The sequence below is a fragment of the Scyliorhinus torazame genome, chromosome 18, assembly GCF_047496885.1.
Source record: "Scyliorhinus torazame isolate Kashiwa2021f chromosome 18, sScyTor2.1, whole genome shotgun sequence".
NCBI classification, from domain to species: Eukaryota; Metazoa; Chordata; class Chondrichthyes; order Carcharhiniformes; family Scyliorhinidae; genus Scyliorhinus; species Scyliorhinus torazame.
In genome coordinates this window covers 106071869-106090618 of record NC_092724.1, presented here as the reverse complement: position 1 = coordinate 106090618, position 18750 = coordinate 106071869, and the positions used below count along the sequence as shown (strand labels likewise).

The 18750-nt window shown below is 46.5% G+C and overlaps 1 protein-coding gene across 1 annotated transcript in view; it reads right to left on the bottom strand.

The window, feature by feature from the left end:
- elac2 (elaC ribonuclease Z 2) overlaps positions 1-18750 on the bottom strand; it is a 73431-nt gene that overhangs the window by 42939 nt on the left and 11742 nt on the right. Inside the window, exons 2-10 of the mRNA XM_072483124.1 lie at positions 18238-18288; positions 18040-18110; positions 13146-13210; positions 9064-9121; positions 8902-8970; positions 3521-3673; positions 2957-3015; positions 2403-2461; positions 860-932 (exon numbers count right to left, since the gene is read on the bottom strand). Of these exons, the coding sequence (XP_072339225.1) occupies positions 860-932; positions 2403-2461; positions 2957-3015; positions 3521-3673; positions 8902-8970; positions 9064-9121; positions 13146-13210; positions 18040-18110; positions 18238-18288 (658 nt within the window). The remainder of the gene's footprint in view (positions 1-859; positions 933-2402; positions 2462-2956; positions 3016-3520; positions 3674-8901; positions 8971-9063; positions 9122-13145; positions 13211-18039; positions 18111-18237; positions 18289-18750) is intronic.

Here is an 18750-nt window from a genome sequence, read left to right as displayed (position 1 = left end):
GTTATGCTGCAGCTGTACAGAACCTTTAGGCTACATTTGGAATATTGCGTACAATTCTGGTCATCACACTACCAGAAGGATGTGGATGCTTTGAAGAGGGTACAGAAGAGGTTTATTCGGTTGTTGCCGGGTCTAGAGGGTATTAACTATGAGGAGAGGTTGGATAAACGTGGATTGTTTTCACTGGAACAACGGAGGTTGAGGGGCGACCTGATAGAGGTTTACAAAATTATGAGTGGCAGGGACAGAGTGGACCGTTAGATCCAGCGTGGAAAAGTCAATTACTAGGGGACATGGGTTTGAGGTGCGACGGGGGAAAGTTTAGAGATGTGCGAGGCAAATTTGTTTTGCACAAAGGGTGGCAAGTGCCTGCAACGCGCTGCCAGGGCAGGTGGTGGAAGCAGATACAATAGCAACATTTAAGAGACATCTTGACAAATACATGAACAGGATAGGAATAAAGAGATATGGACACCTGGAAATGTAGAAGGTTTTAGTTTAGACAAGCATCATGATCGGCGCAGGCTTGGGCTAAAAGGCCTGTTCCTGCGCTGTTCTTTGAATCAAGTACAATTTGCACCGATGCGGCAACTTTACCAATATAACACAATCTAAGCTAATAAAAGAAAGTCATTTGCAATGAAGGTGGTTTTACTGGAAGAACGCAAATAGTAAAAAAAAAAAAAAGATCCTAAAACAATGACAATTGGAGGCAGGACATTCGATTAGTGTTGCTTGCCCTCTGACTCCCCTAAACTTGCAACACTACTGGATACTGTGCGGTCTCCCCACACAAGGGCTGCGCAGATAGTTTTCATGAATCCAATACGATGTCAAAATCTGAAGGAATATGACAAACCTCCTTGCCTTCAAATGTTACACTCTTTCCACTTTTCAAAGCGGCAACAATTGGCCCGATGGCCGAGGTCCCCCTGAAACACAGAAGAAAAGATAAGCGTATACACCGTCATCAAAAAGAGTAACGGGGTCCATAAAATTACCCATGGGTAAACAAGGAGTCCAAAAACTAAAATGTTAGCAAAATTCTATCCCCCTTTCCGCTCTGATATAATTGAAGATAATGACATTAGTACATTAGAAGGCAGGTAATGGCCTCCCTTCCACAGTGTGAATCTCGAAGAGTGGTGTGAATTATTCAACACGCACATTCGAGGAATGGGGACTTCGACGGCTAAGCTAGCATTTGTTGCCCATCCCGAATTGCCATCAGGAAGATGACGGTGGTGAGCTGCCTTCCTGACCGCAGCAATCCTTGCGGTGTTGGGTACACCCTCACACTGCATGCGCGGTTAAAGAGGTAGTTTCAGGATTTTGATCCAGCGACAGTGAAGGAACGGCAATATGTTCCCAAGTCAGGGTGGCAAGTTGATGAGCGGCCTGAACCTTTTCGTTTCATGGGGCAAAATCCATTCGAAAGGAGAAATCCTGCACCCAGCCTCCTCCCTGTCGATTGTCTAAGCCAGGCTCCAGTGGACTAAAGGATCTGTGGTGGAACTACTTAAGCTTTTACACATGAGAAAGTAAATAAGCAAACCAAATGTTTGATTTCACATCGTGTCTGAATTTTAGAAAATACGCTCAAATGGTCTTTAAAATGATTGACCTTTTGGGGAGGGGTCGATGGTGATGGATGTCTGAACATTTTTGCATTGAAACATAATTAGATCTACTTTGAAAGAGGGCGGCATGTGGCACAGTGATTAGCACTGTGACTATAGCACCGAGGAGCCGGATTCGAATCCCGGCACGGGTCACTGTCTGTGAGGAGTTTGCACATTCTCCCCATGTCTGCGTGGGTCTCACCCCCACAACCCAAAGATGTGCAGGTTAGGTGGTACACTAAATTGCCCCTTAATTGGAAAGAAAAATAATTGGGTCCTCTAAATTTATGTTTAAAAAAATCTACTTTTAAAGATCACCATTATGTGTAGCTCAGAAATTAATAGATTCCGAATTCTAACACATGACCGTACTAAATAAAATAGTGTAAATAAACAGCCCCTGACCCATTGATGATTAAAGTTTCAGGTGGGATTCTTCATCGGAAAGTGATGAATTTCCTGACATGCTAGTCGTTACAAATATGCAAAGAACTTATTTTGGAAAGTTCTGATTAGTCTATACAAAGGGGCATCCTATCTTTCAGACGGAGGGCTGGGGGTGATGGTGTGGGATGTTGGTGTTCTGGGTCCCATCCAAAGAGTGCGCTGCTTTTTCTCTTCCGATTTTGACTAATTTTGTGCACCTCCTCTTTGTTTTACATTTCGAGAGGTTAGAATGTATCTTCCTACTATGGTTTCCACTCTCATGGTAACCATCTCCTTCAGTATTCCAGGGGTTCAATAGAAGAGGATTTTGAAGATTAAAGCCCTGTTACTTACACGGGTAAACCGAGCTCCTTAGCCTTCATGACGAGGAAGTTTCCTTTCTTAGGATGAAGCTGCAAGTGAACGTAGTTTAATTATAATAACTCAGTAAAGGGTTGTCCGAGCTCTCGGATTGCCACCTTAATACCAGTCCTGTAGAACCGCAGGACAATATATCGCACCAAAGAAGGAGGCCAATAAGCCACCGCGCTTCAGTGAAAAATATCTATCCATTCAAGCCCGCTCACCTGTCCTCCCTTAATCACGTCCCTGCAAAACTTTACCTTTCAAAGTATTTCACAAATTTGCTTTTGAAAGTAATTACTGAATGTGTCCACCACCCTTCAGGCAGTGCACTCTAGATCACAAGTCACGGTGTCAAAATGTCTGACTGCCTCTTTCGCCAATCACCCAAAATCGGCTCCTGAACATTCTGCCACTGCAAACAGTGCCTTTATTCTACAAATTCCTTCACGACTTTTGTTCAATGCCTCCATTTGCTCGAAGGAGAGCTGCAGCATTTCCAATCTAGTCATGTAACTGTTACCATTCAGCTGAAAAACACCTACCTTGCAGACAAAAGCCACCACCAGGGAAGGGTCTCTCGTTGGTATTTTTGGACTTCTCTCTTTAAAATAAAAGGGCGGATGAATGTCAACAAAAACATTTTTTATAAATTGAAAATAACCTAACCTCTAGAATTTAACCTCTCCAACTCAGCTCAACAAGGGCCATTGCTGCTGTCACACATGCAAGCAGTGTGCGAAGTGACAGTTCTGCCCCATCTCAATCGTACCCCCCCCGGAAAAGGATCTATTTTCCGTTTGACTATCTGACTCCACTCACCACAGACCAATACTAAATCATTTACATTCACAGTAACACGTTGGCTAGTCAATCGGCATACAATTCCGCAGTACGTGTAGAAGCACAAACAGGTTTGCACAACACTAAAACAGCTACATTCTGGGTAAGTAGCGCGAGGATACTGTGAGGATAGCAATGGAGTTTCTGCGATATTGCTCAAAAGATTCCAGCTCAGTATCACCCAGGCAAAGACACACAGAAGAATGAACAGCAGCACAAACGGAAGGAATTTAAGTTTTACTAAAGGATCTCACTGTGCCTTTTACCTGGCTTTTCCTTCAGGTTTTCCTGTAAGCGACCTTCACAATCCTCCAGTTTCCGCTTTCCAGATTTTGGTGAACGGGGCCAATCGGGGTTGGTTTTGCCAAGTGAACCATCTGGACTATCTGCCCCTCGACTCTCCTTAGAGTCCAGTTTGGCTGCAAACCCAATATTACACGGTGATATATTTAAACACTCTCTTCACAACACCCACCACCATGTCCCCAACTCCTTCGTCAAAATATCTCAAGCTATAATAGGTTAGCAGTGACACACAGAGAACAACAAAACTGCACATTTACCCATGTTCCACACATTCTTATGATGGCGGACATTCGTCGTCTCCCCCCCCCCCCCAATCGAAAAAGCAAATGGACAGTTTTATAACTTTTCTATTTTCGATCTATGTGAAATGGTTTGTAAGTAGCACTGAATCAAAACTGTGGTAAACTTCAGGAATAAAATAGTCAACCTGACAGCACATTTAAGCTTGACGAGCAGTAGCAGACAGAGGTACTTTCTCACAGAAACGGGTAACTCTTAGTGTCACTCTACCTACAGTTGCAAATAGATTCACTGGGTCTTTCAACAGCCCCCCCCCCCCCCCCCACCCCCCCCCTCCAACCGGGAACCATGTCAATGGTTTATTTGGCCATCTCTCTTCCCAGCTCTCTCCAGAAATGTGCGAGCATAGAATGTAATGTCAGGCAAGCAGAAAAGACAAAGTGTACAATTTAACATGCTTATAGCGGGGTGTTTCTCAATGCCTGCAGTGCCGAAAACGACCCCGCTATCTAATGGGACTTTCCCCAGGGGTTTTTGGCCTCCATTGGGAATGGCCCACTGAGGCCGCACTGGCCTCTTTTCCTGCACAAACAAGCTCAGCTAGTCCATGCAGGAAAATGACTTGCCGATCAGGGCACCTTTTTAAATGTCGCCCCAATCTTTCAACCCCTCCCGCTCCTCTGTGCAGCCTCTGGACCTCCCCACTGCCGCAACTTACCTTTTAGGGTCTCCTCGAGCCCCCCTCACCCCATTTCTGGGTAGGGCACCCCCAGGGCACCTTCACCAGGGTTCCAAAGGCTGCAGTGCAGATGTCCACTGATTGGGGTGAGCTCCGGTGATCCTTTGCTTCCTCTGCAATGGGGCAGCGCTTCTTAGAAGTGCCAACACCTGGTGGGATCCTGATTGAGCTTGACCCTTGTCGATACAGCTGGGGTATGAGGGTGTCCAGAGGGGTGGCTTGTGTGGGCTCCCAGATGACCAGAGATCTTTTGAGCATTTACAGGACACAGGCAGCACTCAGCAGTGTGAGCTTCCCCTGTAAGTAGCACCAAAGGGGTGCGTTTAAAAGACAGGTTGCAGCAATGGTGGTCTGAGCCAGGCCACTGCGATCCAAAGGTGCTACCCCAAGACCACGGGCGTGGCACCAAGTCACTACCCGCTACTCCCCCCCCCCCCCCCCCACCCCCCCCAGCCATCTCCCAGCAAGCCCGACAGTTTTCAACAATTTCTTTAGCCTCCTGCTCCCCCTCCGCAGCCATGGCGCCCAGTCCACATCTGTAAATACTTGTAGTAATTCACACCAGCCAGACATCCGGCCGGGTTTCCAACCCGCTAATCACATTTAAATGAATGCAAATGCCGGTTTTGCATGCCGCCGCTGGCATGGGGCGCAAACCTCATCATCTCCACCAGCAAGAGACTGGAGCATTGCGCCCAAATCGGCGCCGGACGCAGACCTCTACTTTGGTCCGACGCCTGTTTCTCCGCCCAATCGCGGTTCGCATTTGTGGTGTCGCGAGGCGGAGAATCCCGCCCAGTGTCGAGTCCAGATGTGTCTCCATGAAAAGGTGAGATACCGTTTCCCTGAACCCGTGTTGTAGTTCACTGGAACAGTGCAGTGGACAAGCTAGCACATATAAATTTGACACCAATACATTGACACATTTGTTTCACTGCCCCACCCAAAGAAAAACATAGGTCAATTCTCATTGCAAAGGAACAAACCTTAAAGTGCACGAGGTGCGATCTGTCGAGTATATTGCACAATTTGTATTCTATTTTATTTAGATCATGCATCACTGTTGGCTTTGTTAGTTCCTGCACTGTTTGGACTTGTAAGACTTTTCGGTCTCTTTCAGCTTCAACTGCACTACTTTATACCATCAGCAGAACGCATCTGTTGCCCTTCCTTCCTAACTGTAGCTTTTCAGGAGCTGCCTGGTCCTATTATTTGCCTAGTTTGCTATCATCCAGCGGTTTGGCCAGCTCACATTGGGATTGAGTTCAATTAAAAACAACACCATTCCCAATAGTAATTTCAGGAGAACATCACACTGTACTTATTCCCCTCTCCCACCCAATGCAACAATGAGCAGCACCTGCTCTTCCTTCCGCTGATTATTTATCCATACCCAGGGTTTACTCCGATTCCTCACAGCACCGAGATTAACTAACCACTGCTCCTTCAGAGGTAGGTAGATTCAGGTTAGCCGAGGGATTCTAAACAATAGTTGGGATAGGCGAGAATGCGGAATTAGAAACACAAACAGATCAGCCATGATCTTAATGAATGGCAGAACAGGCTCCAAGGGCCTAGTGGCCTACTTCCACTCTTATGTCGCATGCACCTGTTAAGAGGAATTCTGTCATCCCTTTTCCTAAAGTCTAGTTACAGCATGCTGTTGGTATTACTATTGCCCACTCGGTGTCCTTTCCTCAAAAGCCCATGAAATTGTTCAGGAAACTCAAAATTAATCAGCACAAACCTCAAAGCATTCAGGTGGTACCTCATTAGGTGTAAACCAGCAACTCCACAATCTTTCAAATTCAAAGAAACATACTTGAGATATATCAGCACCTTCATGTTTAACATGTTCTGCAAGAATTGAATTTCAAATCCACATAATGACACAGGCTCAGAACCTCAAGTATAAATCAGAAGAACACCGAGGGATTCTGTTCCTAAGACAGTTTTGCGCTTATTCTTACCTGGCCCTTTGAAGCCACATATTCTGAGCTGGGCAAATTTTGGTTTGGGAAATTCGGCTGTACCACTGGCAGCTGCCAGTAAATTGCAAATGTCTTCCTAGTTGAACAATCTTTGGCGGGTAGGATCAAGGAAAACCCCAAGGCCTTTTACACATATGTGAGAAATATGAGAATGACTAGAGCGAGGGTAGGTCCGATCAAGGACAGTAGCGGGAGATTGTGTATTGAGTCTGAAGAGATAGGAGAGGTCTTGAACGAGTACTTTTCTTCTGTATTTACAAATGAGAGGGGCGATATTGTTGGAGAGGACAGTGTGAAACAGATTGGTAAGCTCGAGGAAATACTTGTTAGGAAGGAAGATGTGTTGGGCATTTTGAAAAACTTGAGGATAGACAAGTCCCCCGGGCCTGACGGGATATATCCAAGGATTCTATGGGAAGCAAGAGATGAAATTGCAGAGCCGTTGGCAATGATCTTTTCGTCCTCACTGTCAACAGGGGTGGTACCAGGGGATTGGAGAGTGGCGAATGTCGTGCCCCTGTTCAAAAAAGGGACTAGGGATAACCCTGGGAATTACAGGCCAGTTAGTCTTACTTCGGTGGTAGGCAAAGTAATGGAAATGGTACTGAAGGATAGGATTTCTGAGCATCTGGAAAGACACTGCTTGATTAGGGATAGTCAGCACGGATTTGTGAGGGGTAGGTCTTGCCTCACAAATCTTATTGAATTCTTTGAGGAGGTGACCAAGCATGTGGATGAAGGTAAAGCAGTGGATGTAGTGTACATGGATTTTAGTAAGGCATTTGATAAAGTTCCCCATGGTAGGCTTATGCAGAAAGTAAGGAGGCATGGGGTAGTGGGAAATTTGGCCAGTTGGATAACGAACTGGCTAACCGATAGAAGTCAGAGAGTGGTGGTGGATGGCAAATATTCAGCCTGGAGCCCAGTTACCAGTGGCGTACCGCAGGGATCAGTTCTGGGTCCTCTGCTGTTTGTGATTTTCATTAATGACTTGGATGAGGGAGTTGAAGGGTGGGTCAGTAAATTTGCAGACGATACGAAGATTGGTGGAGTTGTGGATAGTAAGGAGGGCTGTTGTCGGCTGCAAAGAGACATAGATAGTATGCAGAGCTGGGCTGAGAAGTGGCAGATGGAGTTTAACCCTGAAAAGTGTGAGGTTGTCCATTTTGGAAGGACAAATATGAATGCGGAATACAGGGTTAACGGTAGAGTTCTTGGCAATGTGGAGGAGCAGAGAGATCTTGGGGTCTATGTTCATACATCTTTGAAAGTTGCCACTCAAGTGGATAGAGCTGTGAAGAAGGCCTATGGTGTGCTCGCGTTCATTAACAGAGGGATTGAATTTAAGAGCCGTGAGGTGATGATGCAGCTGTACAAAACTTTGGTAAGGCCACATTTGGAGTATTGTGTACAGTTTTGGTCGCCTCATTTTAGGAAGGATGTGGAAGCTTTGGAAAAGGTGCAAAGAAGATTTACCAGGATGTTGCCTGGAATGGAGAGTAGGTCTTACGAAGAAAGGTTGAGGGTGCTAGGCCTTTTCTCATTAGAACGGAGAAGGATGAGGGGCGACTTGATAGAGGTTTATAAGATGATCAGGGGAATAGATAGAGTAGACAGTCAGATACTTTTTCCCCGGGTGGAACAAACCATTACAAGGGGACATAAATTTAAGGTGAAAGGTGGAAGATATAGGAGGGATATCAGAGGTAGGTTCTTTACCCAGAGAGTAGTGGAAGCATGGAATGCACTGCCTGTGGAAGTAGTTGAGTCGGGAACATTAGGGACCTTCAAGCAGCTGTTGGATAGGTACATGGATTAAGGTAAAATGATATAGTGTAGATTTATTTGTTCTCAAGGGCAGCACGGTAGCATTGTGGATAGCACAATTGCTTCACAGCTCCAGGGTCCCAGGTTCGATTCCGGCTTGGGTCACTGTCTGTGCGGAGTCTGCACGTCCACCCCGTGTCTGCGTGGGTTTCCTCCGGGTGCTCCGGTTTCCTCCCACAGTCCAAAGATGTGCGGGTTAGGTGAATTGGCCAATGATAAATTGCCCTTAATGTCCAAATTGCCCTTGGTGTTGGGTGGAGGTGTTGAGTTTGGGTAGGGTGCTCTTTCCAAGAGCAGGTGCAGACTCAAAGGGCCGAGTGGCCTCCTTCTGCACTGTAAATTCAATGATAATCTATGATTAATCTAGGACAAAGGTTCGGCACAACATCGTGGGCCGAAGGGCCTGTTCTGTGCTGTATTTTCTATGTTCTATGTTCTTCCCCTCAAAAGCAGAGCCCAGGTTACCAGGTCTGAAGGGAACCAACAGGAAACACATCAACATTCTTCACAAACAAGGACGTTGAGTAGGATAAATGACACTTACCAAATATGGGAACCTGATGCACGGTCATAGTATCATCAGTATATTCTGGGTCTGTGAAAGGACGCACAGCTGGCAATGAAGGAATGCATTTCATAATTAGTCAAAAGGATTCATTCAGATACAACGTCCTGGGTAATTCAAACATAAATCCACATGTCCTACCTAAATCCAGTCCTTGTAGGGGGCCAGAGAATGTTCTAATTGCAGCCAAGTACTTATCCTTTGAAGGAAACAAGAAAATTGGTGTTAATTGATTAATACATGATTTCCAACTCAGCCGCTAAGGAACTTCACATCTTGATGTCTTGTGACTTGGTAATTCATGATTTTAAATCTTTTAGGACCAGGCTTCTGTTTACAGGCACAAGGCCCCCAAATCTGGCACCATCAAGACTAAGACCATGCCAGATTTTGGATATTCTTGGATCAAGTAATCCATCAAACGAGGGCAAGACACCATTTTTATTGGCAAAATGCGACCTCATTTCTTGTTGGTTTTACAGCTTGGACCAGATGGATTTCAGTCCCCTCCCAAAGTCTGACCGAGTCAGTTAATGGACCATCGGATGCCGCTCAACGTCTGCTATGTGCAACGGTTGCACAGAAAAGGATGGCCGTGGAAAGGCAGAATTAAGCAAAAATTTGGTTTCTGTTTTTCAGCTCCCAGGTGGATTGAGGGTGGGGCACTGTTACTGCCCTCATAGCTAGGCGAGTGTGTTCACATACCATTGTCTGCAACCTGATCTGACCGTCCCATTTGTAGGTGTTACATCATAGCAGGAGGCCATTCAACCCATCGAGTCATCATGAGCCCTTGGAAAGAGCACCCTACTTAAGCCCACGCCTCCACCCCATACCTGAAACCCAGTAACCCCACCTAACTTGGACACTGAGGGGCAATTTAGCATGGCCAATCCACCTAACCTGCACATCTTTGGACTGTGGGAGGAAACCGGAAACCCAGAGGAAACCCACGCAGACACAGGGAGAAAGTGAAAACTCCACACAGACAGTCACCAGAGGCCGGAATTGAACCCGGGACCCTGAAGCTGTGAGGAAGCAGTGCTACCCACTGTGCCACCGTGCCGCCCACGTTATGATACCAGACATTTGTTAGGATACCAGACGAGAACACAAAACTATTTTTAATTTGTAAACAGAAAGGGACACTGCACCCCAGGAGTGATGACTCTGACCAATGGATATCTTTTATGTTAAAACAAACTTTAATTTAAACACAGAATTGACCACATAAACATCAGCTTTACAATTATCAGTTGAAAAGTTAAATAAGGAAAACATTGAACTTAATATCTCCATTTACCATGAATTCCAATTAAGAAAATACCAATTATAAGTTAACAAAACAGGTTACTTGCTCATCCATACAGATATTTGGAGAGAGACCGACATTTCAGGACCAACCTGAAAATCCTTATGTCTTGTCAGGCCCTTCTGCTAACAGCATCTGACAAAACTGCAAACTACAGGCAGACCTGGCTCCTCCCATCAATTATATCATCTGTATCCCACCAAGATGTCCCAGCACCTGCTTAGCCAAGACTAAATAAAACCCCTCAAACTATTTACTCTCCAGGGAATCTCCAACAATCAAAGCAACATCCCATCAGCCATCTCTCTGTAAACAAGTAAATGGTTAAAATCAATTATTACCTCACCCTTTATGACTCCTTAATTACAGCGTAGTAGACACACTGCCTACATGTATTTTAAACCAGGGATTTTAATAACATTGCTGCCGCAACTAGGAAATATAATATGTAACATTTTCTATGAACATCACAGCGGGATTTCATAAATTTTCCCGACTCTCTTGGTGTCAGTGCACCAGTTTTGTACACAGCACGCTTATGGAGACATTCTCAAACTAAATTGAAACGATGATACCAGAACAAGAGATGTACGACCACAAGCACCCTTTATCACATTGTTATGGGGAAACCATCAACCAAGGTAAAACAGCAGAGGGCAGCACTCATTCCCCTTCTCAAAATGGTCGGGTTTTTGGACAGCTAGATTTTGGACTTCTGTATTGAACAGTTTAATACCCAAAAATGAAGCTCTGTTCAAAAACTCAAAAGGACCAAAGCAGTGTACATTTCAGGCCCAGGCTCTCAACTCCCTAATTAAAGATACAACCTGGGTCAGCAATTACAGGACAAACAGGCGATTAATGAAGGAAACAGCAAAGTAAAGCTAGCTGTCATCAGCATTAATCTGAAAACTGCTTCTAGATAATGACCACGGGATTCCATGTAAAAACAAGGATAGAAAAAAAAGTTATGTAGTACGACTTAGACAAAACAGGTCACATGATATTCAAAATGACAAACGCTGTACTGCAGAGATTCAGAAACAGAAGCATCTAGAAATTACCAACTTGACCAAGGCGATGTTGACAGAGGGTAAGCCTGAACAACACTCGAACATACCTTTCGATTATCAGAGGTGAGCTGGCAAGATGGATACAGAACTGGCTCAGTCATAGAAGACAGAGGGTAGCAGTGGAAGGGTGCGTTTCTGAATGGAGGGCTGTGACTAGTGGCGTTCCTCAGGGATCAGTGCTGGGACCCTTGACGTTTTGTAATATACATATACAAATGATTTGGGGGAAAATATAACTAGTTTGATTCGTAAGTTTGAGGATGACACAAAGGTTGGTGGAATTGTGGATAGCGATGAGGACCGTCAGAGGATACAGCAGGATATAAATCGGTTGGAGACTTGGGCGGAGATGGCAGATGGAGTTTAGTCCGGATAAATGCAAGTTAATGCATTTTGGAAGGTCTAATACAGATGGAAAATATACAGTAAGTGGCAGAACCCTTAATAGTATTGACAGGCAGAGGGATCTTGGTGTACAGGTACACAGGTCACTGAAGGTGGCAATGCAGGTGGTCAAGGTCGTCAAGAAGGCATATGGCATACTTGCCTTCATCGGCCGGGGCATTGAGATTTAAAATTGGCTCGTCATGTTGCAGCTTTATAAAACCTTAGTTCGGCCGCACTTGGAATATAGTGTTCAATTCAGGTCGCCACACGACCAGAAGGATGTGGAGGCTTTGGAGAGGGTGCAGAAGAGGTTTACCAGGCTGTCCCCTGGTATGGACACCAGTAATATGAGGAGAGGTTGGATAAACGTGGTTTGATCTCACTGGAACGTCGGAGGTTGAGGGGCAACCTGATAGAAGTCTCCAAGATTAAGAGGGGCATGGACAGAGTGGATCGTCAGAAGCTATTTCCCAGGGTTGAAGAGTCAATTACTAGGGGGCATTGGTTTAAGATGTGAAGGGCAAGGTTTAAAGGAGAGGTACGAAGCAAAATCTTTTTACCGAGTGTGTGGTGGGAGCCTGGAACTCGCTGCCGGGAGAGGTAGTGGACGCAGATACGATAGTGGCTTTTAAGAGGCGTCTTGGCAATTATATGACTAGGATGGGAATAGAGGGATATGGTCCCCAGAAGGGTAGGGGATTTTAAAGAACAAAGAACAATACAGCACAGGAACAGGCCCTTTGGCCCTCCAAGCCTGTACCAGTCATGATACCAACCGTTGCCAAAATCCTCAGCGCTTCCTTGTATCCCTCTATACCCATCCTATCCATGTTTGTCAAGATGCCTTTTGAACGCCATCAATGAATCTGCTTCCACAACCTCCCCTGGCAACCCGTTCCAGGCACTCACCACCCTCTGCGTAAAAAGCCTGCCTCGCTTTTAGTCTCCTCTAAACTTTGCCCCACGGACCTTAAACCTATGCCCCTGGTGATTGACCACTCCACCCTGGAAAAGAGTGCCTGCCCATCCACTCGATCCATGCCCCTCATAATCTTGTAGACCTCTATCAGGTCACCCCTCAACCTCCGTCTTTCTAATGAAAACAGACCGAATCTATTCAGCCTCTCCACATAGCTAACACCCTCCAGACCAGGCAACATTCTGATAAACCTCCTCTGTAGCCTCTCCAAAGCCTCCACATCTTTCGGGTAGCGTGGCGAGTTCAGATGAGCAGCATGGTTGGTGCAGGCTTGGAGAGCTGAAGGGCCTGTTCCTATGCTGTAACTTTTGTTGTTCTATTTCCCATATTTCATTGTCCTCAGACCAATAAGCAGATTGATGGGCATAGTGAGCTATATTTCATTCTTCCCCAGAACAAGACATTAAAGTGAGAAATGCCACGGCACACAACACATCATCATTTGCTACCGAAACATCTCCTTCCTACTTACAAACTGTGGCGGTCCAGAGAACACACATCTGGGAACGCCCGTGTCCTTCAGCGTTAGAATCATACCTAAAGAGCACATGTTTAAAGGACAGTGTTAGTCTACCTGGCATGATTTAGGGAAGAACACAGAATAGAATATACAGTGCAGAAGGATGCCATTTGGTCCATTGCGTCTGCACCGACCCACCTAAGCCCACTCTTCCACCCTAATCCAATAACCCCTGCTAACCTTTTTGGTCACTAAGGGCAATTTAGCATGGCCAATCCACCTAACCTGCACGTCTTTGGACAGTGGGAGGAAACTGGAGCACCCGGAGGAAACCCACGCGCAGACACGAGGAGACCTAGCGGGCAATCGAACTTGGGACTCTGGCGCTGTGAAGCCACTATGCTACCGTGCTGCCCATCTTTCAGCCTGTAATGAGAGCATGAACTTCCCGAAGAACATCACACATCCCCAAACATGATTTATTTGCGTGCTGGAGTGTTTGATAAGAGCAGCATAGAGAGAAAGAGAGAGACCCAAGGAAGTCTGACATCACCACCCAGTGGGGCCTTCACCTAGCCCCAACAGCACACCCACAGGACTGACTTTCAATTCCCCTCCGAATTGGCTCAGCAAGTAACTTGCATCAAACAGCTACTGAATCTACCTAAAACTCAATGTGGCAAGGTTGGCAAGGCATATAGACCGGGAACAGGAACTGTCACACGAGGCTCTGACTAGAATCGGTACTTGCCACCTACAAGAGCACTCAAGTCAACACAAACTCGTTATCGCTATATGGACTTTGTGGTTACCCACTTACGTTTACACAAAAGAACAAGATCATGCTATGAATGTGTAACAAACTTCCAGGCTCAGGTGATCAACTTTGCAGCAGGACGAGGGACAGACAAAAGAAGCCATCAAACTCTATAATGAGCTGATGGCTGGTCAGATGAGGATGTTTCAGAGAACAATGGGTCTTGATTGAATCACCATGGATAAATAGGAGTATGTTTTTTTCAATCAACGAGTTGGGGTTTGGATGGGACAATGACCAATTGTGGGCAAACAGCTGTGACTCAATGCTAGCAGACCAGTGTAAAGGAAGGACTATTTGGAACAGATCTTTAGCAATAACCTGGGAGTCCCCCGGGCACAACCATCGCAAGACGGGACCCTGGGTTTCGAAGCCTAGAGAAGACATCCACATCAAGTGGTCGTAGCCTGGCCAGCCTCCTTCACTAAGTGTTGGTAAAACCTAAAGCTCAGCTGTGAGTCTGAGTCATATACTCTTTAAAATATATATTTTTTTACTCTCCTCCTTTTTCACATTTTCTCCCAAATTTGCACCCACCAACAATTAGCAATAATCAGTAACAAATATGTCAATCCCCATATCAATAACAATGATCCCATCCTCCCACCAAACCCCAAACATTAGCCCGCATGTTCACACAAACAAATGACAAAAAGGAATTAGGGATCACCCATTGTCGCCATTAACATACACAGCCCCCCTCTCCCCAACCCTCCCATCCACCCACCCAAACTAATGTTCGATGTTATCCAGTTCTTGAAAGTGCATAATGAATAATGCCCATGAATTATCAAACCCCTCCATCCTTCTCCTCAGTTCAAATTTAACCTTCTCAAGAGTCAAGAATTCCAACAGGTCCCCCCTGCCACGCCAGGGCACAGGGTGGAGAGGTTGCTCTCCAACCCATCAGGATCCGCCTTTGGGCGATCAACGAGGCGAAGGCTACGACATCTGCCTCCGCACCCGTTTCCAACCCTGGCTGGTCTGCCATCCCGAATATGGCCTCCCGGGGGCCCGTGTCCAGTTTCACGTGCACCACTTTAGAAATTACCCTAAAAACCTCCTTCCAGTAATCCTCTAGCTTTGGACAGGAACAAAACATATGAACGTGATTAGCAGGCACCCCCCTCGCAACGTTCACACACATCTTCTACTCCGTCTCGCCCTCGTGAGGTGTGTTCTGTATACCACCTTCAGCTGTATCAGCCCCAACCTCGCGCACTAGGTGGAGGTATTCACTCTCCGGAGCACCTCACACCCGAACCCCTCCTCCGTATCCTCTCCCAACTCTTCCTCCCACTTTGCTTTGATCCCTTCCAGTGGTGCCTTCTCCTCTTCCAAATAGCTCCGTAAACCACTGAGACTACCCCCTTCTCCAGTCCCCCTGTCGTCAGCACCTCCTCCAGCAATGTGGAGGCCGTGTCCACCGGGAAGCTCTGCATCTCCTTTCTGGCAAAATCTCAAACCTGCACGTATCTAAACATATCCCCCTGCTCCAGCCCATACTTCGCTTCCAGCTCCTTCAATCCTGCAAACCGACCCCGAAGAAACAAATCTTTTAGTGTCTTAATCCCCTTCTCCTCCCATTTCCGAAAATTTCCATCCCACCACCCTGGCTCAAACCTGTGGTTCCCCCGAATCAGGATTTCCCTTGACACTGCCCCCTACCTGACGTGTTGTTGAAACTGCCTCCAAATTCTCAATGAAGCTATTATTACCGGACTCCCTGAGTATTTCCCCAGGGCTATCGGGAGTGGCACTGTTGCTAGTGTTTTCAATCCCGACCCCCTGCACAAACTCTCCTCCATTCTGACCCACTGGGAATCAACCCCTCTGACCCAGCTCCGCACCTTCTCCACATTCGCCGCCCAGTAGTAGTACATCAGGTTCGGAAGACCCAAACCCCCTGCCTGCCTTCCCCTCTGTAGCAGCACCTTTCTAACTCTGGCCACCTTCCCTCCCCAGAGGAACAAAGTAATCCTTCCCTCAATCTCTCTGAAAAAAGCCTTTGGCAGGAAAATCGGCAGGCATTGAAAAATAAACAGAAATCGCGGCAACATGTTCATTTTAACCACCTGTACCCGACCCGCCAGTGACAGAGGGAGACCATCCCACCTTGCCAGATCAGCTTTCACTCTCCCCACCAAACTAGAAATGTTGTACCTGCGGAGCCCCCCCCACTCCTGGGCAACCTGCACCCCCAGGTACATAAAGTGAGTCCCTGCCCTACGGAATGGCAGCACCCCCCCGCCCCTGCCTCCATCCCCGGCCGAGACACCACAAAATACTCACTCTTGTCGAGATTTAGTTTGTACCCCGAGAAAGACCCAAACACTCGAAGCAGCTCCAATATTCCCCCTATCGACATACTTGGTTCCGACACGTATAACAGCAAGTCATCGGCATACAAGGACACCCTATGCCCTATCCACCCCCCGCACTATTCCTTTCCATACCCCCAAACTTCTTAATGCGATGGCCAACGGCTCAATCGCGAGTGCAAACAGCAGTGGGGACATAGGACATCCCTGCCTCGTCCCACGTGGAGAGAAAAGTAACTCGAGCTGATGTTATTTGTGCGGACACTCGCCCTCGGCTCCTTATATAGTAGCTTTACCCAGTTCACAAATCTTGGTCCAATCCCAAACCGCTCCAGAACTGCCATCGAGTACCCCCATTCTACCCGGTCAAACGCCTTCTCAGCATCCAATGCCCCAACCACCTCTGTTCCCTTCCCCTCCGCCGGTGCCATAACGACGTTCGATACCCTTCTAACGTTTGAAAAGAGCTGCCACCCTCTCACGAACCGAGTCTTCACCTATCACCTTCGGGAGGCAGTCCTCCAGCGTACCCGCCAGTACCTTCGCCAATACTTTTGCGTCCACATTCAGAAGTGATATGGGCCTATACGACCCACACTCCGTTGGATCCTTATCTTTTTTTAGCAACACGGAAATCGATGCTTGCCCCAAGTCTGTGCCAACACCCCCCCCCTCCCTATCGCCTCTTCAAACATCCCCACCATCAGCGGTGCCAGCTTATCCTTGAATTTTTTATAATATTCCACCGGAAACCCATCTGGCCCTGCCACCTTGCCCGACTGCATCCTCCCAATCGCATCCTTTATCTCCTGCTCCACTATCGCTCCTTCTAATGTAGCCCTGTCCCCCTCCCCTAACCTCAGGTACTCCAACCCATCTAGAAATTCCTGCATCTCACGGTCTCCCCCAGGTGGCTCTGACCTGTACAACCTCTCATAAAATTCGTCAAAAAACATGTTAATCAGATCCGGTGCCACCACCAACTTTCCTGCCCTGTCCCTCACCTGAACAATTTCCCCTACCGCTGCCTCCCTCCGGAGCTGACCTGCTAACATACGCCCTGCCTTATCTCCATGTTCGTAAACTGCACCCTTTGCTCGTCTCAGTTGGCGCACCGCCTTCCTGGTAGATAGTCAGTCAAAGCTCATTTGTATGTCCTTCTGCTTTTCCAGCTTCGCTGGGTCCCCATCTTCCGCATCACTCCTATCGACCTCTAACATCTCATCTATTACCCTCTACCGCTCCAACCTCTCCTCTTTGTCCACCCTGGCCTTAAACAAAATCACCTCACCCCTCACCACCGCCTTTAGAGCCTCCCAGGAGTCTGAGTCATACTTTGTTAAGTGAGAGAATTGTGAATAAAATGGAGTTAAGCCGTGAACCCATTTTTGCCCTTTGTTCATCTCGCAAATAAGGGCACCTGTGTAAAACTTTTGATTAATACACTGGTCGAAGTATCTGAGGTTTTAGACACAACATGAATTTTTTTTAAATCCATGTACCCCACATGTAATAAATCCTTCACCAATTCCCCACCACATCCCCCCCCCCTGCACTAAATTCCCCATAGAGTCCTCACATATAATCCTGATGCAACTGCAGAATCGATCCACCATATAACCTTCCACATAAACACTTCAGTTTTCTAGTGCAGGGATTCAGGAAACGTTTCACAGTTGTTAGATTCCAAACCCAAAATGCTCCATAAATCCCTTCTCGCTTTTTTTTTTTAAATGGGCTCACATTCAAACAACTTTCTTATTCCTACCTGATAATCCTCCGACATTCGACCAACTCATCCTTGTCACAAAAATATTGTCAAGACGAGAAACCTTCAGCCTGTAAATGAGAGCATGAACATCCATAAGAATATCACACATCCCCAGACATGATTTATTTGCATGTTGGAGCATTTGATAAGAGCAACATAGAGAGAGAGAGAGAGAGAGAGAGAGATCATCCTTACTTGTGTTCCTGCATCAGCCGCTGTGTCCCTTCTCCACAGTTAAAGAGATACCTGCAACATGTAGCAACATGTACAATCAGTAAAGGGTGATCAGGGGCCAAACCAGTTTTAATTCACTGTTACCTCTTACATCACTCTAGCTTCTTTGTCAGCAGAAATAAACTCTCTATGCAACAAGCAGTTGTGGTGGCTTTCCTTGCAAATACCGCTAGAGTGCAAAACATGCCTCCGTCTCATGAACCCATGATAAAGTTAAAGTGGAAACCGGTTGGTGAAATCATAATACGCCTCCATTTAACCGCCGCAGCATGCTTTAAAGTAAGGCTGCGATCGTTGTCATGTAGCCGAATAGGTTTTGAAATGTCCCTTTAAATCCCAAAAAGGTGATGGGAGAATTGGGAAAAGAGGTCATTGGAATTCCTGGTCAACACCTCAGTCCTATGAAGTGCCCATGTGATCTCACGTTGCCATGTGGTGAGAAACTCAAACAAAAACCCACCAAGGTGTTGAATG